The sequence below is a fragment of the Ammospiza nelsoni genome, chromosome 29 (genome assembly GCF_027579445.1).
Source record: "Ammospiza nelsoni isolate bAmmNel1 chromosome 29, bAmmNel1.pri, whole genome shotgun sequence".
In the NCBI taxonomy this organism is placed as follows: Eukaryota; Metazoa; Chordata; class Aves; order Passeriformes; family Passerellidae; genus Ammospiza; species Ammospiza nelsoni.
In genome coordinates this window covers 5,044,827-5,067,509 of record NC_080661.1, presented here as the reverse complement: position 1 = coordinate 5,067,509, position 22,683 = coordinate 5,044,827, and the positions used below count along the sequence as shown (strand labels likewise).

At 61.0% G+C, this 22,683-nt stretch overlaps 4 protein-coding genes and 1 long non-coding RNA gene across 6 annotated transcripts; 1 reads left to right on the top strand and 4 right to left on the bottom strand.

The window, feature by feature from the left end:
• Positions 1 to 4,012: 4,012 nt before the first annotated feature.
• LOC132085239 (uncharacterized) lies at positions 4,013 to 4,772 on the bottom strand. The gene is made up of 3 exons (XR_009420172.1): positions 4,692 to 4,772; positions 4,318 to 4,446; positions 4,013 to 4,079 (listed from the first exon to the last, which is right to left on the bottom strand). It is a non-coding gene; the product is annotated as an uncharacterized LOC132085239 (long non-coding RNA).
• Positions 4,773 to 6,792: 2,020 nt separating this feature from the next.
• On the top strand, positions 6,793 to 9,172 carry PSMB6 (proteasome 20S subunit beta 6). Its single transcript, XM_059490609.1, has 6 exons — positions 6,793 to 6,903; positions 7,401 to 7,468; positions 7,709 to 7,840; positions 7,927 to 8,056; positions 8,305 to 8,449; positions 8,970 to 9,172. The coding sequence occupies exons 1-6, from the start codon at positions 6,814 to 6,816 to the stop codon at positions 9,104 to 9,106; spliced, it is 702 nt and encodes a 233-aa protein (XP_059346592.1). The 5' UTR covers positions 6,793 to 6,813; the 3' UTR covers positions 9,107 to 9,172.
• Positions 9,173 to 9,240: 68 nt separating this feature from the next.
• Positions 9,241 to 12,784, bottom strand: SLC25A11 (solute carrier family 25 member 11). Its single transcript, XM_059490608.1, has 8 exons — positions 12,523 to 12,784; positions 11,729 to 11,881; positions 11,347 to 11,553; positions 11,171 to 11,261; positions 10,781 to 10,871; positions 10,580 to 10,679; positions 10,427 to 10,478; positions 9,241 to 9,964 (listed from the first exon to the last, which is right to left on the bottom strand). The coding sequence occupies exons 1-8, from the start codon at positions 12,597 to 12,599 to the stop codon at positions 9,809 to 9,811; spliced, it is 927 nt and encodes a 308-aa protein (XP_059346591.1). The 5' UTR covers positions 12,600 to 12,784; the 3' UTR covers positions 9,241 to 9,808.
• Positions 12,785 to 14,654: 1,870 nt separating this feature from the next.
• On the bottom strand, positions 14,655 to 17,454 carry PFN1 (profilin 1). Its single transcript, XM_059490610.1, has 3 exons — positions 17,201 to 17,454; positions 15,638 to 15,830; positions 14,655 to 14,886 (listed from the first exon to the last, which is right to left on the bottom strand). The coding sequence occupies exons 1-3, from the start codon at positions 17,330 to 17,332 to the stop codon at positions 14,789 to 14,791; spliced, it is 423 nt and encodes a 140-aa protein (XP_059346593.1). The 5' UTR covers positions 17,333 to 17,454; the 3' UTR covers positions 14,655 to 14,788.
• A 2,360-nt stretch (positions 17,455 to 19,814) lies between these two features.
• Positions 19,815 to 22,661, bottom strand: SPAG7 (sperm associated antigen 7). 2 transcript variants are annotated; one of them, XM_059490605.1, is made up of 7 exons: positions 22,504 to 22,661; positions 22,025 to 22,092; positions 21,822 to 21,910; positions 21,543 to 21,627; positions 21,125 to 21,214; positions 20,331 to 20,487; positions 19,815 to 20,002 (listed from the first exon to the last, which is right to left on the bottom strand). In XM_059490605.1, exons 1-7 carry the CDS (start codon positions 22,592 to 22,594, stop codon positions 19,872 to 19,874), a joined length of 711 nt encoding a protein of 236 aa, XP_059346588.1. In that variant the 5' UTR covers positions 22,595 to 22,661; the 3' UTR covers positions 19,815 to 19,871. The 2 variants fall into 2 exon arrangements, with proteins under 2 accessions (XP_059346588.1, XP_059346589.1); XM_059490606.1 differs by lacking the exon at positions 22,504 to 22,661 and adding an exon at positions 22,176 to 22,357.
• Positions 22,662 to 22,683: the final 22 nt, after the last annotated feature.

Sequence of the window (22,683 nt, the reverse complement as noted above, 5' to 3'; positions counted from 1 at the left end):
AAAAGGAGATGACCGAGCTGAGACCAATGGTGAGCTGATGAGGCTCAGAGAACCCTGGAGGAAGAAGATGCTAACTGAATGATTTATTCCAAGAACAGCAAAGATGGATGCCTAGGAATCCTACAGTCAAAACCCTCTACCTAACCTCGTACTATTACAAGTCCTAATCCACCATAATGGATCCAGGTGGGGCATAGCTGTCCGTACAGCTCAGAACAAGACCTGAAAAGACATCAGATGGGGTGCTTCCAAAGAGAGAAGAGAGTCTGATGCTTGTCTGAGCTCCTGAGTCAAAAGTTCTGTGGCCTGGGCGCCATTCCAAGGAATGCAGAGATCACAGAGGCTAACAATGATGCCAGGGGTACTGATAGGCCCCCCCTAAGTGAAAGATATGGCATACACTAACAACACATAATGCACAATAGACAAGTGACACGAGACACACCGGGACTGCTCTGCCCTGCTGCACACCTCAGCACTGTGATCAAAAGAGAGACTTGGCTTTTCAGGGGGCCTAAGGGGCCACTTCATGAACACACCACCCCCCCCCCCCGAAATTGGACTCAAAAACCCCTCCCAGGAATTCCCAAACCAGCACCCTGCTTTCATCCCCTCTGTGGGTCACAGCCCTCTACTTATCTCTCAGACATCAGGGGATGCTGGTCGCTGTCAGGTGCAAAGAAAGATCACCTCATCACCTGGGAAGGTCCTGCTGGCACCAGGGCTGGGGTCTCTCAGACAGCTATATTAAAGAGAACCAAACATCAGTGCCTGATCTTGTCACTGCATCGGCCAAATCCCCACCACTCAGCTACTCACCGCGCTCCTAAGAAGGCCCAGCACCTCCTAACCCTGACCCTCTGCCACACATGGAATGCATCTGCACCTGAAAGAAAGTTAGAACATATGTCAAACACCACCAGGATAACTCACAAGCTGCAAACACCTTATGTCAATCTAGGAATAGCATCTACAGCCCAAGTACAGCCAACATTACAAATTCCAGCTCCCCATGGTTTGTCCTATTGCAGCAGGCCATGCGGCAGGGCAGAACAGCTCCGGCACAAATATGTGCACACACCCGTGACACAGAACGTGGCAAACAGGGGGGACATGAAACACGACACAGCATGCTTGTGGTGAGGGCCTCGAGGGGAGAAGGCAAAAGGGACCCCAAAGACACACTAGGGAACACAGAACACTGAACAACACGACACAGACCGGAGCTGTTCTGCACTGCCTGCCTGAAAGCTGCCATCAAAAGTAGAACCTCTCCCTTTAGCTCTCCTCAGAGGCCCTTGGAGAAGATTGCTTTTCCTGCTGCCAATTTTCAAATCTGCCCCAAGAACTCCCAACCCACTATTCTCTCATCTCCAGGCTGTGGCCCCGACTTATCTTTTGGATGATCGGTGATGTGGAGCCACGTTGCACCTGAAATGAGTCTGCCTCGGAGGGCCCTGTGATGGCCTGTGAGCCTCTCTGTCAGCTACAATGAAGAAAACCAAAACCAAAGTGTGAGTCCAGAGTTATGTGTGCCAAATCCCACCAAGGCAGCTACATGCCCTTTCCTGAGTGTGCCTGGCTCCTTCAGGCTCCAGCTTCATCCCGATTCCAAGGCTGTGGCCTTTATTAGGAGTAGCACCTGGGTTAGAGAAAGACAAAGTTAAATGGCATTGCTGTGAGTGCAGTGGATCACCTAGTGTGCTGTCAGATATGGGAATGCCTCTGTTAGGCTTCTGAGAAGCCTTGTGTGGGGGTGTCCCCAAATAAACACCCTTTATCACCCTGCTGCCTACAAACCCCGCCCCACCCACAAGCACTCCTAACTGGATACCTGCTCACCCTCCCTCTCCTAGTCACAACCCTCAACTCACCTGAAGCTTCAATCTAAAACATCATCATTCACACTGGGCAGATGCCTCTTGTGACATGACGAATCAGCTGAGAAATTGTTGTGCTTGAGAGCGGAGCAATAACAACTACTTTTCTCCACTGCTCACCTTGACTGCTGGTATCCAGAGTTACTTCCTAAAAAGAAAGACAAAGAACAGTGCTGTAAAACAGTCACCACATACACTTCTGCTGCAGAGACAAACGGGGCCTCACCTGCTTGGGGGGATAGCCTCACCCGGAATGGGGCCCTCTGGCACAGATTTAATCCATCTGAATCTGAAAAAAAAGTTAGGACAAGAGTCAAACTGGTGCAGGATAACTTAAGAGCTCCAGATATCCTGTGTCCATCTACAAATCCCATCTAGAGTCCAACTACACCCCACATTACAAATCCCAAGTCCCCGGGACTTCTCCTATCGTGCCAGGCTATGCAGAAGGGCAGAGCAGCCCCGTCCCAAATGTGTGCTGACACCCGTGACACAGGACAGAACATGACAGACAATGGGGACACAACAGGAACAAAAACCTCTAGGCAAGAAAAATGGCTGCGAGGACTGAGAGAATGCAAAAGGAGATGACTGAACTGAGACTGATTATGAGCTGATGAGGCTCATTGAACCCTGGAGAAAGAAGATGCTAACTGAAGGATTTATTCCAAGAACTGCAAAGATGGATGCCTAGGAATCCTACTGTCAGAATCCTCTACCTGCCCTCACATTCTTACAAGTCCTAATCCACCATAATGGATCCAGGTGGGGCATAGCTGTCCATACAGCCCAGAACAAGACCCAACAAGACATCTGACTGGATGCTTCTAAAGAGAGAACTTTTGACTGGGGAGCTCAGACAGGTATCAGAATCGCATCTATGGCCTGGGTGCCAGGCCAAGGAATGCAGAGATCACTGATGCTAACAACGATGCCAAGGTTTCTGACAGGCCCCTCAAAGGCCCGAGGTAAAAGACATGAGATATCCAAACAACACATAATACGCAAAAGACAAGTGACACACCGGGACTGCTCTGCCCTGCTGCACACCTCAGTACTGTCATCAAAAGTGAGACTGTGCTTTTTTGGGGCCTAAGGGGCTACTTCATGAACAGCTCCCACCTTGAAGGGGACTCAAAAACCTCTCCCAGTAATTCCCAAACCCGCACCCTGCTTTCATCCCCTCTGTGGGTCTTAGCCCTCCACTTATCTCTCATAGATCTGGGGAAGCTGGTCTCAGGTGCACAGAGAGGCCACCCTGTCAGCTGGGAAGTTCCTGCTGGCATCGGGCTGGCGTCTCTCACACAACTGTAGTAAAGAAAACCAAACATCAGTGCCTGATCTTGTCACTGCATCAGCCAAAACCCCACCACTCTGCTACTCACAGTGCTCCTAAGAAGGCCCGGCACCTCCTAACCCTGACCCTCTGCCAAACGTGGAATGCATCTGCACCTGAAAGAAAGTTAGAACATATGTCAAACACCACCAGGATAACTCACAAGCTGCAAACACCTTATGCCAATCTAGGAATAGCATCTAGAGCCCAAGTACAGCCCACATTACAAATTTCATCTCCCCAGGCTTCTCCTATTGCAGCAGGCTATGGCAGCAGGGCAGAGCAGCTCCGGCACAAATATGTGCACACACCCGTGACACAGAACGTGACAAACAGGGGGGACAAGAAACACGACACATCATGCTTGTGGTGAGGGGATTGAGGGGAGAAGGGAAAAGGGACCCCAAAGACACACTAGGGAACACAGAACACCGGACAACACGACACAGACCGGAGCTGTTCTGCACTGCCCGCCTGAAAGCTGCCATCAAAAGTAGAGCCTCTCCCTTTAGCTGTCCTAAGAGGCCCTTGGAGAAGATTGCTTTTCCCTCTGCTAATTTTTAAATGTGCCCCAAGAACTCCCAACCCACTACTCTCCCATCATCCCATCTCCAAGCCATGACCCCCAACTTATCTTTTGGATGATGTGGATCCACGTTGCACCTGAAATGAGTCTGCCTCAGAGGGCCTGTGAGCCTCTCTGTCAGCTACAATAAAGAAAACCGAAACCAAAGTGTGAGTCCAGAGTTATGTGGGCCAAATCCCACCAAGGCAGCTACTTGCCCTCTCCTGGGTGTGCCTGGCTCCCTCAGGCTCCAGCTTCATCCTGATTCCAAGACTGTGGCCTTTATTAGGAGTGGTACCTGGGTAAGAGAAAGGCAAAGTTAAATGGCATTGCTGTGAGTGCAGTGGATGACCTTGTGTGCTCTAAGACATGGCAATGCCTCTGCTTGGCTTTGAAAAGCCTTGTGTGCTGGGCCCTCAAATAAACAAATAAACACCCTTTCTCACCCTGCTGCCTGCAAACCTTCCCCAGCCCACAATAACTCCTAGCTGGATACCTGCTCACCCTCCCTCTCCTAATCACAATCCTCAACTCACCTGAAGCCTCAATCTCAAACATCATCTTCGACACTGGGCAGATCCCTCTTGTGACATGATGAATCTTCCGAAAAAAGTGTTGTGCTTTACACAACTTGGAATTTCAGGGAGCTGCACTCCTCAGAAAGCCTAAAAAAAACAACAAAAAAGTCCAAAAAACACACAAAAACAAAACAAAACAAAAAAAAAAAAAAAAAAAAAAAAAAACAAATCCCACAAAACCCCCCCAAAACCAGAAAAAAAACCCAAAAATCCCCCCAAAAAGCCCCCAAAAATAAGACAAAACATAAAGAAAACAAAAATACCCCCCAAAAAACCAAAAAAAAAGCACAGAAAAAAAAAGAGAAAAATAAAAAATTACAAAAGCACCTTACCACTCCTTAGTATGCAATCAAAAATCACAAGCTTAAATCCTCCCTGTATTCCATGTTGTTTTCTTCACAGAATCTTCCAAGCCTCTGTTGCTTTAGATGCCCAGAAACACCTGCTGAAAAGAAGCTGAGATGGGCTGAAAAGCCTCTTCACTGAAATGAGGAGAGCTCTTACCCCAGCACACCCCAGAGAGGGAATGAAGCCCCTCAGCCAAGGCTGGGGTTAATATACCCCTGATTGTGCCCCGCCTCTCGTTCCCATGGCACTCAGGAAAAGGGAGGGGGCAAATCCCACCAAGCCCTCAGAGCACCTGCAGCTGTTTGGCTCCTCTGACTCAAATTCAAGGGCAGTAAAGGGCTTGTTGTAGAAGAAAATTCTTCAGAAAAATAACAGCACTTTCTTTTTTGCAGCAACTACTTGGAGCAAAAGGGCAGAAAACTGGCAAGAAATAAAACTTTCTGTTTAGGTAGCATAGTTAGATAAATTGGGTAATTTGCTGTTAACTTACATAATTATTCCTTGGTGATTGCTAAGTAGTACATCAAGTAGTACATCAGTACTTTGTGTGACTAAGTCGTGTGGAGAAGAATGCCAATGATGTAAATAGTCTAAGTCTCCTTGGAACTCCTAATTAGGCCTATGTACATTGAAAACAAAAAATCTCCTGGGCACTGTAAGGGTTAAGTACATGCCAGGCTCACCCTTCTCTAAGATAGCTGGTCCAAAGGTAAAGAAAGAAGCGCCCAGAAATGCATATTTAAATCCTTAAAATGCTGAAAAATATAGACCTTCCTTCAAGTGAACCCATAAAAATGAGAAACCAGGGCAGTTTAGCTGCTCCGCTGAAACTGATAAAATGGCAAATAAACCAATTCTGCCCTTTAATTTATTCTCCAAAAATATTGTGAAAAGAAGGGTTCTCCTCAATTTAAATCCCTCCAGCAATGAAAAAAGAGAAAATTTTCCCTCAATCAAAACCCTTAACAATGAGGGACAGCTGGGGAAGGTTTGCAGGAGGCACTTAAGACTCACAATGCAGCCTGACTTTGCGGTGGTGGCAGCTTGTGTCTGGGAGACACCCGGCGCAATGCACAATTTTCAGCATGCAGGCAGCCACTCTGGGCCACAGGCCCCTGAACAGCAGTGCTGGCCCTTTCCCCTGGCAACCAAAACTAACTGTCCCAGGTTCCTGACAGCAGATTGCAGGAGATGCTTGGCACTGTCAAACCAGCCCGAGTTGGCACAGGTGCCAGCTTGGGTCTGGGAAGCATCCTGTGTATTGCAGAATTTCAGGAGCCAGCCGGCCTCTCCGGGCCACAGGCCCCGAACAGCAATGCCGGCCCTTTTCCTTTTGCCCCTAGCCCTCAGGCTCTGTGCGTCACCCTCAAGTTCCCCTTGTGCCCCTCAAGGCCCCTTCAGCTGCCTCTCAGCTCTTTGTGTGACCCTTAATCCCTCTCCTTTGCCCCTCAGCCCCCAGCTTCTCGGTGTCACCCTCCAGCTGCCCCTGCCACCCTCAGCATCTCTGTGTGTCACCCACTGTCCCCTCTCCCTGCTCCTCCCTCAGCTCCCAGCCTCTGCCACCCTCAAGCCTTGGGGTAACCGCCTGGATCTGCTGGAAGGGTTCTGGGTCTTTCCTACCATAAGGGTACACCTGTACCCTAACCCTACCTGGTACCCAGTGTCCTTTGCACCCCTAACCCTTAAAATGCCGAAAAACTCAGAGCTTCCTTCAAGTGAACCCCTTAACACGAGGAAAAGGCGCGGTTTTTCTTTGGAGCTTTGTTCCGTGCCCAGGTGCAACCGAGCACGTTTCAACCATCCTTCCTTGAGAGACCCCCCCTGGGAATTCCCCCTTCAGCAGCTTAAGTGTGCCCAGGTAACTCCCAACAACAGCAGCAACCGCCGCCTCCGCAGCGGTCAGATGGCGGGTTAATCACGCCTTGGGGCGCGGGGGAAACGGCAGTGTGTTATTTCCGAGGAGAAGCGGCAGAGTTTTATTCCCAAGGAGAAGCGCGATCCCCACGGCGGCCGGCCGCCATATCCCCCCCTACTGCTGTGACGCTGCCGTAAAGGACAGAGCCAAGCCCGCCGCCCCGGCCGCGCCGCCGTAAAGCGCGGCGGAAGATGGCGGCGGTGACGGTGTGGGAGCCGCGGGCCGGGACGGGCCCCGCCGGGCTGCACCGGGAATGGACGGCGGAGCCCGTCAGCACCGGCGTGAGTGCGGCAGGGAGACACTCCTGGACGGCTGCGGAGTCGCCTTGGGGGCGTTATGGGCCAAGAGAAACGTCGTGAGGCGGAGGGGCGCGCTGTGGGGCAGAGGGTCTCCGGCGTGCGGCTCAGGGGGGAATTGGGGCTGGGGGAGCAGAGCGCCCCGAGGAGTGCGGGAAGGGTAATGTGGGAGCAGAGAGAACTCCCTGGAGAGGGGGGCACGGGGTGGTTCCTCTGGGAATTGGGGCTGGGGGAGCAGAGCTCCCTGAGGAGTGCGGGAAGGGGAATTTGGGTCAGAGGAAGCCCCCTGGAGAGGGGGGCACAGGGGGGGTTCCTCTGGGGAGGGGAGAACTGCTGTGGGGCCGGGAGTTCTTGGGGAAGACGATTTCTGCGGGGCACGGGTTGGTTTCTGTGCGGTGGGGCTGGATCTGCCGTGCGGCAGGGGATTTCTGTGAGGCTGGGGGTCTCAGCGCAGTCCCTTCCCTCCCCTCCCTTCTCCCCAGACCACCATCATGGCCGTGGAGTTCGATGGAGGTGTCGTGATAGGGGCCGACTCCAGAACCACTACCGGGTGAGTGCTGTGATGCAATCAGTGACGTCACGAGGGTCTGGGACCACATCATGGGGTTGTCACTCTTGTCAGGGTGTCACTGTGATGCCACCTTGGGTGGCTCTCCTGGGCCTGTCGCTGTGGTGCCACCTCCAGCAGCTGGGTGGCTCTCCTGATGGCACCACCACCGTGTCCCCAGGGCCTGTTACTGTGGTGCCACCTCCAGTAGCTCACCCAGTGACACCACTCCCGTGTCCCCAGGGCCTACATCGCCAACCGTGTGACGGACAAACTGACGCCTGTCCACGACCGCATCTTCTGCTGCCGCTCGGGCTCAGCGGCCGACACACAGGCGGTGGCCGACGCCGTGGCCTACCAGCTGGCCTTCCACAGGTACCCCCACGGGTCCCGGGGCGCGGGGCAGGGCCGGGGGGCCTGGGGGAGGTGGCCCCAGCCCCACACCCGGCCCTGCCCCGCAGCGTGGAGCTGGAGGAGCCGCCGCGGGTGCGCACGGCCGCACGCCTCTTCCAGCAGAGCTGCTACCGCTACCGTGAGGAGCTGAGTGCCGGCATCATCGTGGCAGGCTGGGACCCGCGCCGGGGGGGACAGGTGGGCTGCCTTTTCTGCCCCAGCGTGTCCCCTTTTCTGCCCTGCAGCATTCCCCTTTCTGCCCTGGAATGTCATTTTTTTTCCACCCTGTAGGCCCCCCTTTTTGTCCCATAACCCCTTGTTCTCCCCACAGCCCCCCCCCTTCTGCCCCATAACCCCCAGTTCTCCCTACAGCCCCCCCCTCCTTTCTGCCCCACAGGCCCTTCCTTTGCCCCACAGCACATTAGAGCCCCCTCTGTGCCCCCCAGGTGTACGTGGTGCCCATGGGAGGGCTCCTCCTGCGCCAGCCCTTCGCCGTGGGGGGCTCAGGCAGCTCCTACATCTATGGATTCCTGGATGCCACGTTCCAGCCTGGCATGAGCCGCTCCCAGTGCCAGGAATTCGTCGCCCGTGGTGGGTTTTGGGGCATTTTGGGGAATTTGGATATGGGGAAGGGTCGTGAGAGGGGGGCTGGGGTCCTGGAAGGGGACAGGGGCACAGAGGAGTTTGGCTGGCATTGAGGGATTTGGGCTTGTCCTGGGAGGGGATTTTGGGGACATGGAGGGTTTGGGGGACCCTGAAAGGGGATTGGGGGGCACTGAGGGGTTTGGGCATGTCCTAGGAGGAGATTTCAGGGACATGGAGGGTTTGGGGGACCCTGGAAGAGGATTTGGGGGCACAGAGAAGAGTTTGGCTGGCACTAAGGGGTGTCCTGGGAGGAGATGTTGGGGACATGGAGGGGATTTTGGGGACCCTGGAAGACAATTTGGGGGCACAGAGGAGAGTTTGGCTGACACTTAGGGGTTTGGGCTTGTCCTGGGAGGGGATTTCAGGGACGTGGAGGGGATTTTGGGAATATGGAGGGCTTGGGGGACCCTGGAAGGGGATTTGGGGGCAGAGGCGGTTTGGGGGGTGCTGACCTGTGCTCCCCCAGGCCTGGCCCTGGCGATGGTGAGGGATGGCTCCAGCGGGGGTGTCATCAGGCTGGCAGCCATCACAGAGGAGGGGGTGGAACGGACAGTCCTGGCTGGATCAGACCTGCCCTGGGGTGATGGTGGCCCCGCTGTGTGAGGGTGAGCCCCCCCCCAGACCCCCCAGTTTGGTGTGGGGACATAATAAACAGCTCTGCTGAATGTTGCTGGGGTGTGCCTTTGGGGTCCCCTGCTGTCAGTGTGTCCCTGGCAGAGATAAATCACCCCCTGGTGTTTGTGGGTCTTGCTTTAATTACATGATCACGATCCATGATTCGTTAACGAAGCACAGGGTAGATGGGGAGGGAGGGGGGAAATTTTGGGGAGCTCCTGCCCCACACTGTGACCTTGATATTGGCTGGTAACAAAACCCCCAGAGGGTGGGAAGGGGAGCACAGGGGGAGGGCACCTCCAGTCCTTAGAGAGGGCTGCCCCACAGGGACAAGGCATCCCCTGGTGTCCCCATGGGAGGGATCCAGCACCCCTGCATCAGGTCCAGGGCCCTTTCACAGGGCCCCAGGGATCCCTACAGCCCTAAGGAGTGGGTCCTGCACCCCTACAGGGCCCAAGACCCCTCCATAGGGCCCCAGGACCACTTCATAGCCTTGATATGGGGGTGGTCAGGCAATTCCTGCAGAGCCACCTCCCCTCCAGCCCCTGGTGGTGTGGGGGGAGGGTCAAGCACCCCCACAGCACCTGAGGGAGAAGTCAGACACCCCCAAAACCCCTTCAGTGGGGGTCAAGTGCCCCTGGAGAGCCCACGGTATGGGGTCAGATGCCCCCCGACTCCCCCCCGGGGGTGTCAGGCTGTGAGGAAGAGCCGCTGGTACCACTTGTTCATCTGCTCGAGGAAGATGAAGGTGAGCACGGTGTGGGGGCCCAGGCGGGCGTAGTAGGGGGTGAAGCCCTTCCAGAGGCTGAAGAAGCCCTCGTAGCGCACCACCTTCAGCAGCACGTCCTGCAGGAGGGCAGAGTGTCAGGGGAGCCCCCCCAAAATCATAGGGGAGCCCCCTAAAAATATAATCCAGGGATGCCCTTCCATAGGAAGGATGGGAAACTTCCTTGGAATAACATGGACACTGTCAAAATTATGGGGAATCCTCCCAAAATTATGAGCAAAAATGCCAGGGATTCCCCCTAGAAAATAATGGGGAAGCTTCCCAAAATGCCAGGGGAGCTCCCCAAAATTATGGGCATCTCCTCAAAACGACCTGAATTTCTCCCCCCCACCTCCAATGACAGAGAAAACACCTCCAAAATGGTGTGGAACTGTCGTGGGTTGACAGCCTTTATCCCAATCCCCCAGTCGTGAAAGGGAATTCCCAAAATGGTAGAGGAGCCCCCTCCCAAATTAAAGGGGGCCTAAAGAAGCTCCCCCCTAAATTAAAGGGGGGTCCCAAATGGTGTCATCCTCACTCACCAGCCCGTTGCGGTACTCGGGTTTCCCATCTATTGTCCTCATGTTCTGGATCCTGTCGGGCAGAATTTGGGGGTTAAACAGGAGGTGTTTGGGGTGTCCGACCTGTGGATATCTAATGGGGAGAAGGGGACGCCCCCCCAGCAATGCACCCACCGGGTCTTGACGATGTCCACGGGCATGGAGGCAGCCGTGGTCACCAGCCCGCTGATCATGCTGGCGCAGAAGTGGCACAGGATGTCGTCACGGAAATGCCCTGGGGGCACCCCAAAACATCAAAGGGGAACGGTGGGGAGGGGAGGAGAGTGCACTGGGATTTAGGATTCCCCCACAGCCAGACCCTCCCCCTGAACTCACCGGAGTCCAGCAAGAATTGTTTGGATTGGGAGTAGGAGGCGAGCTGGGCGGCGTTGACCACCACGGCACGGGCCATGGTGGGGATGCAGCCCTGGGGAAAAAGGATGTGTGGGTAAGCAGTGCCCCCAGACCCCCCACAGACCATTATCTGCCCCCTCACCACAGTGGGGACACAGCTCTAGAGGAAAATGGAGTGTTTGGGTAAGCTGTGCACCCCCAGACCTCCCACATCAGTCCACAGAGCCCCTCAGCACAGTGGGGTACAGCCCTGGTGTGGCACATGGCACTTTGGGGGTCCCCAATGCCCCTCCCCAGAGCATGGGGACACCCCCAGCATCCCCGGGGAGGCAGCAGGGGGGTCGTGGCAGGGGTCCCACAGCCCCCACTTACCCTCCACAGCGTGAACACCCCCTCCTCCCTCGCCATCCTCACGAGGGCGTCGAACACGTTGTGGTACCCACGGCGCTCGCCGGGGGGTAGCCTGGGATTTGGGGCAAAAAAAGGCGATTTTGGTCAAAAAAGCAGACTCGGGGCTGCAGGTATGTTCAGGAGGGCTGGGGGCTTACCTGCCATCAGCTGTCATGCGAATGAGCGCCACCTCAGCCGGGGTCCCCACGAAAGCCCCCGCAGCCCCCGCGGTCATGCCCATGGCTGCTTTGGCCAGGAAGGGAGGGGGGGTCCCGTCAGCCCCCCCAAAACGCTCCAGGAGGACGCTGTAGATGCCCAGGCGGGTGGTGGTGTAGGTGGCCTGGCGTAGCAGCCCCGCCGACAGCCTGGGGGGACACAGGGAATGGCAGGAGAGGGGGGCAGGAAAGAGCTCGAGGCTGGCAGGTGCTTGGGGTTTTGGGGGGGGGGCTGTATCTCATGGAGGTGATCAGCAACCCCCTGCAGCATGGGAGTGACTCCCAGGGGGTCTGAGGGTTCAGGGGTGTTCCGGGGGGCCCATACCCGGTGTAGATGCCCCTCAGCCCCTCGTGGCGCAGAATGGAGCCCAGGGCATGCAGGGATGTCCGGTACTCCCGGCCCTTGGCCCCAGCCCCGCTCAGCTGCATCCGGTTCTTCACCAGGTCCAGGGGCTGCACGAACACCGTGGCCCCCATCCTGAAGGAAAAAAGGGTCAAGTAGGGCCCCAAAAATTACTCACAGCCCCCAAAACCCACCCACAGTCCTCTCGGGGGAAACCTGGGGGGATGAGGAAGCCTGAAGAAGTTTTGGGGATCTATGGCGGGGATTTGAAGGGAGCTGGATGGAATTTTGGATTTTGGAGAAGGGTTGATTAGTGATGGGAGGGTTGGGTCAGTCTGAAGGGGGTCTGGGGAGGACTTGAGGGGCACAGGAGGAATTTTGGAGAGGCTCCGAGGGAAAATTATGGGAAGTTAAAGGGTCTTGGGGGGGGCTTAAAGGGTTAGGAGGGGCACAGAAGAGATTTCGGGGAGGCTCTGGGGGGCAGTGATGGGACGTTAAAGGCTTTGGGGGGGGCTGAGGGGTTAGGAGGAGCACAGAAGAGATTTGGGGGAGAATCGAGGGGGTCTGAAGGGGGTTTGGGGAGCACTCGAGAGGCACAGAAGGGATTGGGGCGAGGCTCTGGGGAGCAGTGATGGGAAGTCAAAGGGCCTGGGGGGGTTGAGGGGTTAGGAGGGGCACCGGGGTTGCTTTGTGGGCGCTCTGAAGGCTCTGGCAGGGGGGGTTCTCGGTTTGGGAGTGCGGTATCCCGAATTTGGGGGATATGGGGGGTCTCTCACCCGGCCAGGCCGCCGAAAAGAAACTTGACGGATTTCGGGGAGGTCTTGGGCCTCTCGGCTGCCGGTACCGCCGCCATCTCGGCCGAACCGTGGTACCGTGGGGGTCGCGGGGTCCGGTCCAGGGGGGGTTGCGGGGTCCGGTCCCGGGGGGCGTCTCGGGGTCCGGTCCCGGGGAGGTTTCGGGGTCCGGTCCGGGGTCCGGCACCGGCGGCGCCCCAAGGTGACTCGGGGGGGGCGCGGCGCCAGTGCGCCTGCGCGAGGCGCGTGCGCGCCGCCCTGGGCGGGGGGCCCCGCGCAGGGAGCGCGGCTGGGCGGGAAGCTCCGCCTCTAAAGGGGGGCGTGTTCTGCACTCTCGCCTCTCATTGATGGAGCGCGTTTAGGCGGGAAGGGGAGTTCTTCGGTAAGCGACGGGTTTGGCTGGGGCGGAGTAGCCCCGCCCCTCTCTCGCGAGAGTTCGCTAGCTTGAGGGGGCTGAGGGGTGCTGGCGGCGGCGGGAGGGAGCGGTGGCCGGCGCCTCACGAACTCGGTCCCGCCGCTGCACTGCGCTCTAGGGCGATGCCTGTCCCGTGCTGTTCCAGCCGGTGAGTGTTGGGTAGGGGGTACTGGTGCGGGCTGGGCGATATTGGGAAGCGTTTAGGACACTGGAGGGCGCTGTCAGGTACTGGAAGGCTCTGTGGCTGTGAGGGGAAGCGCTTGGTACGCTGGGGATCACTGGGAGGCGCTTTGAGGAGCGCACTGGGGGTCACTGGGAGGCACTATGGGGACATTTCGAGGCATATTTGGGTCACTGTGGGGCAGTGAAGGATGCCTGGCTGTACTGGGGGCGATCTTGCCTGCATGAGTCAGCAATGGGGTCACTCCGAGTCCCCCTACTCATGCTGGCACATCCCGCTGACCTCTACTGCTGGATTTAACTGGGAGTCACTGGTGAAGTGCTGGGTACTGCACGCCACTCCCTCCCCAGCGCTTCCATTCTCCTCCAGCTCCACCAGTTTCGGGGTACACCTGAGGTCTTGGGGACACCAGGGGGCACACGGTGGCATGGATGACACAGGGGACATCTTACAGGTTTCACAGGTGACAGAATCACTGGGACATGGCATGGGAGGGGGGCAAGGACACTGTCCTGCAGGGGGGACACAGGAGGGGGGCAAGGACACAGTCCTGCAGGATGCAGGGGTGCCATGGCCCTACAGTGATGGGGTGACGGTGTGCCCCCACCTCACAGCCATGGGGGTCACCTCACAGCAGGGGTAAAGGCACGGTGGGAACCCCCCACACCTGGGTGAAGGGACAGGACAGTCCCATCTGCCCCACAGCCCAATCTGATACCCCAAATCTGCCCCAATTCCCGCCGTGGGGCAGCCGCGGGCCCTTTCCCCGTTCCCGTGAGTCACACGGGGGGTGAGGGGGGAGTGCAGGAAGCGCCGGAGCCACCACATTGCCCTTATAAGGCCTCGACTCGACGGCACCGGGAGCTGCTTCCGCCTGCCCAGGTCCTGCTGTGCTGCACATCTCCTGCTGTACCCCACAGAGCCTTCCCACACTCCCTTCCCACATCCCCATCCCCGCCCCACACGCCTTCCTCACACCCCACACCAACCCCCCCCATCTCCCCCTGCCCCAGTCCATCCCCCACATCGACCCATCCCAGCACCTCCCCAACCCCCGCCTCTGCCCCCCACCACCCCCTGAACACCTGGGGGGAAGGGCCCTGCCCCACAACCTGCCAGGATACCTAGGGTTCCTGACCCCCAATTCCCCACTGCCCTTTCTGTTCCCCCTATATGTCCCCCAGCCCCCTTGTTCCATCCTACCACCCCCCCAAATATCCCCCACCCCCCTTTATTCCATCCTACACCCCCCATCTGACCTCCCCTCGCTGCCAGCGCAGCCTGCCCCACAAGTGCAGCCCTCCAATAAAGCCTCTGCCCCATAACTTTGCCTTCTGAGAGTCGGGGGGTGGCGGGGAGGGCCCCGTGGGGCAGCAGCTGCGGCGTCACCCCCGCCCCAGCCTGGACTTTGTCCCCCCAGGGCACGGCAGCACCCTTGGACCCGGGCACCCGCCCTGGGCGGAGGCAGAGCCGCACCCCAAAGCTCCCCGCCACCCCAAAAGCCCCGAGGCACAGGGATCCCCACAAGGGCACTTTATTGCTGCCGGCAGCGGGGATCATCGGGGGGCGGGCAGGGGGAGGGGGACGGGGTCCTGCTGGTCCCTGGCTGGTCCCTGGGGGTCCCTGGGGGTCCCGGGGTGGCCCCCAGCCCCTCAGTACTGGCTGCGCCGCAGGTGGTTGGCCATCTCGTAGCATTTCTTGTTGACGCAGCCGCCGTGCACGCCCTCCTTGCCCATGGCCAGCACGATGGCTGCAGAGATGGGGACATGGTGGGGGTCACCACGAGGCTCCCCATACCCCAAGACAGACAGATGGGGGGGCAAAAGGGCAGGGATGAAGGAATGGCAGGAGTCAGCACAGGGTAATTTGTGGGGAGCTGGGTCAAAGGGGAGAAGGGGACAAGGCTGGGGTCACACCCAGGCTCCCCAGACAGACAGGGCAGGGGTGCAGGGATGGCAGGACTTAGCACGGGGTAATTTGTGGGTCAAAGGGGAGGGGGACAGGAACGGGAAGCAGGGCAGGGGTGACAGAGGTGACAGGGCAGGTGACGTGGCTGTGCAGGGGAGAGGACACAGGGTGGTACTGGGGGAGGGGGGGGGGGGTCACCTGGGGAGTGACAAGAGCTAGGAGTGACACCGGGTGACACTGTGATGGCATAAAACACATGGGAGGCTTGGGGTCATGAGGGGTGACAGGGACTGGAGGGACAGGAGGTTACATGGGGTGACAGGGAGGTGACACAGGGTGACAGGGAGGTGGGCACGAGGTGACATGGGGTGACAGGTGGGGGTAGTGACACAGGAACTGGTTAGGTGACACGGGGTGACAGGGAGGTGGGAAGGGGTGACACAGAGTGGCAGGGGTGACATGGGGCAGTTGCAAGGGTGACAGGGGACAGTGGCAGGGGCGGCAGGGGGCAGTTTCAGGGGTGACAGGGGCCAGCAGCAGGGGTGACAAGGGGCAGTTTCCGGGGTGACAGGGTCAGCAGCAGGGTCCCTCACTCTTGTTGGTGATGGCAGCCGTGATGTTGTAGGTGGGCGCTCCAGCAGCCCCCTTGGTGCGCAGGTCCATGCTGTGCTCGCCCTCCACCAGCAGCGAGTCGCGGATGACGGAGCAGCGCAGCCCCCCCAGCGTCAGCCCCTGCACCAGCAGCGGGCCCCGCTCGGGGCCCACCAGCGCCGCCACCTCCGCTGGCTGTGGGGACAGGGGTCAGGAATGGAGCCCAGACCCCCAAACCACCCGTGGGGAGCCGCCAGAAACAGAGCTCGGACCCCCAGAGCCACCCGTGAGGAACTGCTATAGCCCCCCTGATCATAGCCTGTCGCTTTGCAGAGGTGGGGACAGGCCAAGGGGACCCCCAAAGCCTGGATGGGGTGGGGACAGGTCAGGGGAACCCCAAAGACCCCCACCCAGGGACCCCCCAAAGCCAAAGCCCCGGGCAGGGCCCCTGCAGGGCGCTCGGCAAACAGGGACTCTCATAACTCCCACTCCATGACCATAAAAGGGACCCAGGTGTCCCGGGACCCCCGTGACTCCCGCCAAAGACCCCATGAGAGAACCCTGATCCCCGAGGGGTCCCCACAAGAGGGCCCGAGCATCCAGGGATCCCCCAAACCTCCCCAAACTCGGGACCCTCCAAGGCCAGCACTTCCACCCGCTGCTGCCACGGGGGAGAACGGGTCACGAACCCCAAAAGCAGCCCCGCAGGAACCCCAGAAAGGAGCCCTCAAGCGAACAGCCCCGGGACCCCACACCGAACCCAGACACCCCCACCGAGACCCGGGGGACCCCAATGAGCCCCGACTACGTCCCTGGGGTGCCCCCCCATCCCGGGGACCCCCGTAACTCCCCCGTGACCCCAGACAGGGACCAGAGCTCGGTAGCCCCCGCTTTCCCACCATGGGCTTCCCCAAATTTCTCCCCTCCCCTCCCCCCAAATTTCCGTGGGGGGAAGTGGGGAGGGGGGAAGGGGGGTGCGCGCGCGCCGCCCCTCCCCCACAGGAAGCCCCGGCCGCCCCTCCTCCACCGGGAAGTGGCCGCATTCCGCGCATTTTTAGAGGGTTTTTAAGTGAGGAGGGGTTCCTCCACATCCCCACCTCCCCCTCCACGAGACCCCCGCCGTCCACTCCCGGCAGAGCCATAAAAGCGACAGGAACCGGGGACGGAGGTCGCCGGAGCACGTGGTGCTCGCCCATCCCCCCCTTCCCCGCCCAACTGCGACCCCCCGAAACGCTCGGAGCGGGGTTGAGGAGGGGGCTGCCCCTCCGCTGGGCCCCTCCCCGGCCTGCAGGGCCCCCCCGGTACCGGCCTTCCCCCGGTACCGGCACCACGGGCAGCGCCCGAGCCCCCCCCCCCCCCCCCCCATCCCCCGCCCCGCCGCGCTCCACGCTGGCGCTTTTGCGTTTTTCTCCCTTTTTTGTCCTTCCCGGAGCCCGTCGCGGGAGGGGTGGGGGGGTCAGCCCCGCCTCTCAGAGGCCGCCGGGTCCCCCCGCCCTCCCCGCGCTTGGGCGGGAAACGCCTCAGCGCGCTGCCCCCCCCCGGCCCCGCCGGCGCCCGCCGCTCACCGTGATATTGGCGAAGGTCTTGCCGGGGGCGGCGGCCCAGACGGCAGGGGTGTCGCGATAGCCGACGATAGCGGCATCCTGGCAGGTGCCGTCCGCTAGCAGCGTCTCCACGTAGGGCGCCCACCCGCTCATGGCGGCGGCGGGGCGGGCGGGCGGGGCGCGGGGCCTTCCGCGGGGGGGCGGGGCTTTCGGCGGGGAAAGGGGCGGGCTTTTCGCTCGGCGCCTGCGCGGTGCAGTCGAGGCGCGGCGGCGGCGGAGGACCGGCGGCGGCGCCGCGCGGCGGTTTTCATAGGGGCCGCAGGGGGCGGGGCTCACGGGGGCGGGGCTAAAGGGGGCAGAGCCAAGGGCCGGAACGTCCCGCGTGCCGCCGAGGGCGCGCGCCGCTTTGGGGGGGTGGTGGGGGGGAGGAATGGGGGGGCTTTTTATCGCGACCCTCCCCTCACTATCGCGACATCTCCCGCCCATTGCGGTCCCCCGCGATGGCCCGGCCCGCGCCGTTACCGCGATCCCCTTTCCCGCGAGCCCTTGCCCCGCTGCGCCCGCCGCCCCTCTCAATCCAGATCCTTCCTATTCTGCATCCCGCGATTATCACGATACATCGAAATTCGAACCCTCCCTCAGTATCCCGGAGCTCGCTTCCGTAAATAGGATCCCCCCCATTATCGCGACCCACACCCTTTATTGTACCCCCTCTTCCCTGTTATTCCGACCCCCTCCCTCGCTATCGCGACACCCCCACGGGTTTCGTGACCCCCCCAGACTGATAACGAATCCCTCGTTATTGCGCCTCCTCCCTGTATATCGCGATTCCCGGTTATTCCGGGATACACACACGCCCTTATCGCGACACCGCGCCCCGCTCTGGGCCTCTCGAGGGGGTCGCTGGGGGGGGAGGGGGGGGGGTCGCGACGGCTCGGTGTGAGTCGGGGGGTGCGGGACCCCCGCCCCTCCCCCCGCGGGGCTCAGTTTGAGTCAGACCCAGGCGGGACTTTCCGGGGGGAGGGGCAGCGGTTTCACTTCCTGCCCCGGGGTGGGGGAGGGGCTCGGCGGTTGAGGACGGGGAAAGCGGAGGGGGGGGACCGAGGAGCTCGGGATCATCTCCCCTCCCGCGAGGGGGGCCGAGGGTACCGGGACCCCCAGAACGGGGCTGGGGCGGAGGTCGAGGCCTCGTGGGGTGCCCCTTCCATCCCCACCACAAAAGGACCGGCCCCGACCCCCCCCCCCCGGCGAGAACTTCCCCGGGAAGTGGTCAAAGCCACTGCCCCTCCCCCACTGTGGGGCCCATGGGGCTCAGCTCCCCCCTCCCCCACCCCTGGACTCCTTAGGGGCTGAGCTCACCCCCCAAAAGGACCTTTTGCACCCCCAAAATCGTGTGCCCCCCGCCCCGGCTTGCCCCCTCCCCTCTGGGGCTGCTGTTCCCCCCAGCGCCTTCGGGCGGCGCTGCAGCCCCCCCGGCTGGGGGTCGCGTTATCCTTTGAGGGGGGCTAAAAACAGTCCCAGACCCGGGGGCGACACGTGGGGACCCCCTCAAGTGGCTCCGCCCCGTTTCCCCCTCCTCCGGCGGGGGCTGAATGGGACCCCGGTCCCTCCGGGGGGGGGGGGGGCAGCACCGGGTGGGAAGGGCCCAAATCCCCCCGGGCCCCTCTGGGTGTCCCGGGAATTGAGGGGGGTCTGGGGTCGCTGAGGGTCCCCCGTGGGATGGGGGGGAGGGCTTGGGGTCAGCTCAGGGCACTGGACATGGGGGGTTCTCCCCATTTTTGGAGGCAGTCTGTGGGGTCCAGGGTTGGGCTGGGACCCCCAGGACTTTGGCCTTGACCCCGGACCCCCCCAAATCTACCCAGGAGACCCCGGATTCCCACGGGAATCTCAGAGATTTGTTCACAGCCAAGGGGCAGGGAGGGTGCTGGGGTGAGGGGGGGTCCTGGGGGTGTGCAGGGGGCTCAGGGTTGTGGTGACACGCTCAGGAGTGTTGGGGACACGGAGGGCCCCAGGGCAGGAGGTGATGGGGTTTTGGGGTCACATCACGAATTTCTGGTAATTGCAGAAAAGTCAGTGGGGGAAGGGTGGGAAAGGGCAGGAGGTGGAGGGGGGGCACCGGGGTCCCTCTGCCCGTGGAAGGAGAGGAATTTGGAGGGGTGGTCTTGGGGCCTGGATGCCCATGGACCCTTGGCCAAGGTGCATCCATGTGCGGGCTCTTGGGAGGGATTTGGGGCCTGGACACCCCAGGGACGGAACTGGGAGGCAGGAGAGTGACACCGAGCAGGACGAGGAGGCGCTGCAGGGCACTGGGACGGAACCGGGAGGGCCTCTGATAGAACTGGGAGGCACTGCTGGCACTGGGAGGCCAAGCTGGGAGGGCACAAAACCCCCCAGGGCCAAGAAGGAGGGGGAAGGGCATCCTGGCCCCCACACCAAGGGGGTTTCTACACCCCAAAAACCTTTGTAAAGTACCAGGAGCTCCTGACCCATGCTTTTTCTGGGGAGTGGGATGCACACACACACAATCTGGGATGTGGGGGTGCCCCCCTCCCCAAAACCGCCCCGCCAAAGCAGACACGGGCACCATGACAGGAGAACGAGGCTCTTTATCACCCCCTCTGCGAGCCCCATCCCCCTCCCCCCGCTGTTAAATACCCCTGGGAGGGGGTCAACCCCGCCACCCCTCCCCCCATCACACACAGGGCCCCCCCGCACCCCCCCCGGCCCCCCCCTCATCCTCCGCCTGCCGCAGGCGCTTCTTGGCCCGGATCTCGTTCATGGCCTCCTCGATGGAGCGCGTGTCCCTCTTGTTGGCAACAGGCACTGGGGGCACAGCAGGGACCCTCAGAGACCCCCCGGACACCCCAAATCCCCCAGGGCCTCCATGGGACCCCTCTTGTTGGCCACAGGCACAGCAGGGACCCTCAGAGACCCCCAGACAGCCCTGCACAGCACAGGTATTTGGGGAAAGGACCAGACACCCAGAACCTCCCCAGAGACCCCCTCCAAGCCCCCCAGAGACCCCCAGGACCTCCACGGGACCCCGCTTGTTGGCCATGGGCACTGCGGGCACGGGAGGGACCCTCAGCGACCCCCCCCAGGCTGCCCAAGCCCCATGGATACCCCCAGGACCCCCAGACCCCCCTCTCACCACAGCCGTAGGCCTTGTTGGCCTCCATGGTGCGGGCGGCGGCCTTGGCAGCCTCGCAGCCAATCAGGTGCCGGTATTTGTCCTTGTAATCGTTGGGGGGGCCCGGAGGGGCGGGGCCAGACTCAAGCTCCGCCTCCTCCTGCTGTGCCGCCAGCTCCTGCAGGTGAGCAGTCAGCAACAAGCCCCGCCCACGAGGGCCACACCCACTGAGGCCACACCACACCCAGATAAGCCCTTCCCCCATCATACCTACATGCCCTGCCCACCTGGCCACACCCTGCTGAGCCCTGCCCATATCCCAGTGAAACCCCACCCACACTAAGCCCCGCCTACCCGGGCCACACCCACCAAGCCCATGCCACACCCATAATCCCTCCCTCCATCACCCATACATGCCCCACCCACGTGGCCACGCCCTGCTGAGCCCCACCCATATCCCAGTTAAACCCCACTGTAGTAGATAGGGTCAGGCGCTCGGAAAATCTCGCGATGTCACGGAAAGCAGTAGAATTCCTCTCCCCCTAACGCCTAGTGATAAAAGATCACCCAAGAATGTAGTCCCCCCTAACATTAGTAACTTTCCACTCCTTACTAACCAATTACAGTAAGGTAAGAACCCCTGACGTAGAGAAAATCTTTCCCAGTATAAAACCCGACGAGACGGGACAATAAAAGTCTTAAACCGTCCACCATGCTGGTGTCTGCGTGTATTCTTAGCCCGAGTGACCCTGGGCAGTGGGTCGCCTCGCCTTGCATCAGAAGGCAACACCCCGCCCACTCTAAGCCCCGCCTACCCGGAGGCGGCGCCGCTCCTCGGCCCGGGCCGGGTCCCACTCCTCCCCACGCCGGTACGCCTCCAGCTCCTCGTCCGAGGGTGCGAACTCCTGGGGGGACGGGGACACCAGGGGGGACAGCGGGGTCACCGGGGCTCTGTCACCTCCCCTGGAACCGCGAGGGGACAGCCAGCACCCAGGGGGGACACCCAGGGGGGACACCCAGGGGGGACACCGGAGTCACCGGGGCTCTGTCACCTCCCCTGGAACCCCGAGGGGACAGCCAGCACCCACGGGGGACACCCAGGGGGGACAGCGGGGTCACCGGGGCTCTGTCACCTCCCCTGGAACCCCGAGGGGACAGCCAGCACCCAGGGGGGACAGCAGTGTCACCCCGGGCCCTGTCACCCCCCCAGCACGCCCCCCAGCCGTCCCCCACCTTCTTGAACACCATCACGTAGCGGCTGTCCTCGTCGTCCCCGAAGGAGAACGATGTCAGCCCGGCCACCTCGGCCACGTCATGCCTGAGGGGACAGCAGGGAGCTGCTGGCAGTGGGGGGCCCTGGGGGGGTCCCTGCCCTCCCCAGGGGGCTCCCCAGCTGCCCCAGTACACCCTCAGTGTCCCCAGTGCCCTCCCAGTGCCCCCCAACTACTCCCTCAGTGCCCTCCCAGTACCTCCAGTGCCTCCCCAGTTCCTCCCAGTTTCCCCAGTGCTCACAGGATGCTCCTCTCGATCTTGGTCATGGGCTGGAAGCGGCGTCGGGGCTCCCCCGTGGCCTGGATGAACTGGGACACCTCCTGCTCCATCTGGGGACAGACGGACAGGCTGGGGGGGGACAGACGGACAGGGCAGGGGGGCTGCACGGACAGGGCAGGGGAGCCCCCCAAAATGCCCCAGCAATGCACAGCCCCTCCACTCACCCTCTTCCTGAACTCGACTTTCTGGCGCTTCTCCTGCTCCTGCAGCTTCTTCATGCGAGCGGCTTCTTCTGGGGGGAACAGGGGGGGTCACGGAGAGGGGAACCCCAAAAACACATCAGGGGAGCCCCAAAACCTCAGGGACCCCCAATACCTCCTGGGACCCCCAAAAAACTCTCGGGGGGCGGAGGGGGCGGGGCCTGCGCCCTCCGACCGGTGCAGGGGCGTGGCCTGCGGTGGGCGTGGCCTGCAACCAACAGCGCCACGCGGGGGACATGGCGGGGGCGTGGCCATACGGCCCCCGCTGTCAATCAGCACCGCGAGGGCGTGCCAATGGCGCTGGGGGCGGGGCCTCGCCTGAGGGCGGGCGCCGGGGGTGGGGGGGGGTTCTGAGGGCGAAAGGCCGGGACGGGCCGGGACGCGCCGCTCCCCGCCCAGAGCCGCTGCCACGGAGCCTCCGCGCCCTCCCTGGCCCTGCTGACCCCGCGCCCGGCGCCGCGTCTCGCCGTCGGCCGCGGCGGGCGGCCGCTCCATGGAGTTGAGGATGGAGCCCAGCAAGTCCAGCTCCGCCATCTTGCGACGGGGCGATGCGTAACGTCGCCGCCGCGCGCGGGACACGTCCTCGGCGTCCGCCTGCGTCATCACGTCCGGGGACGTAGAAG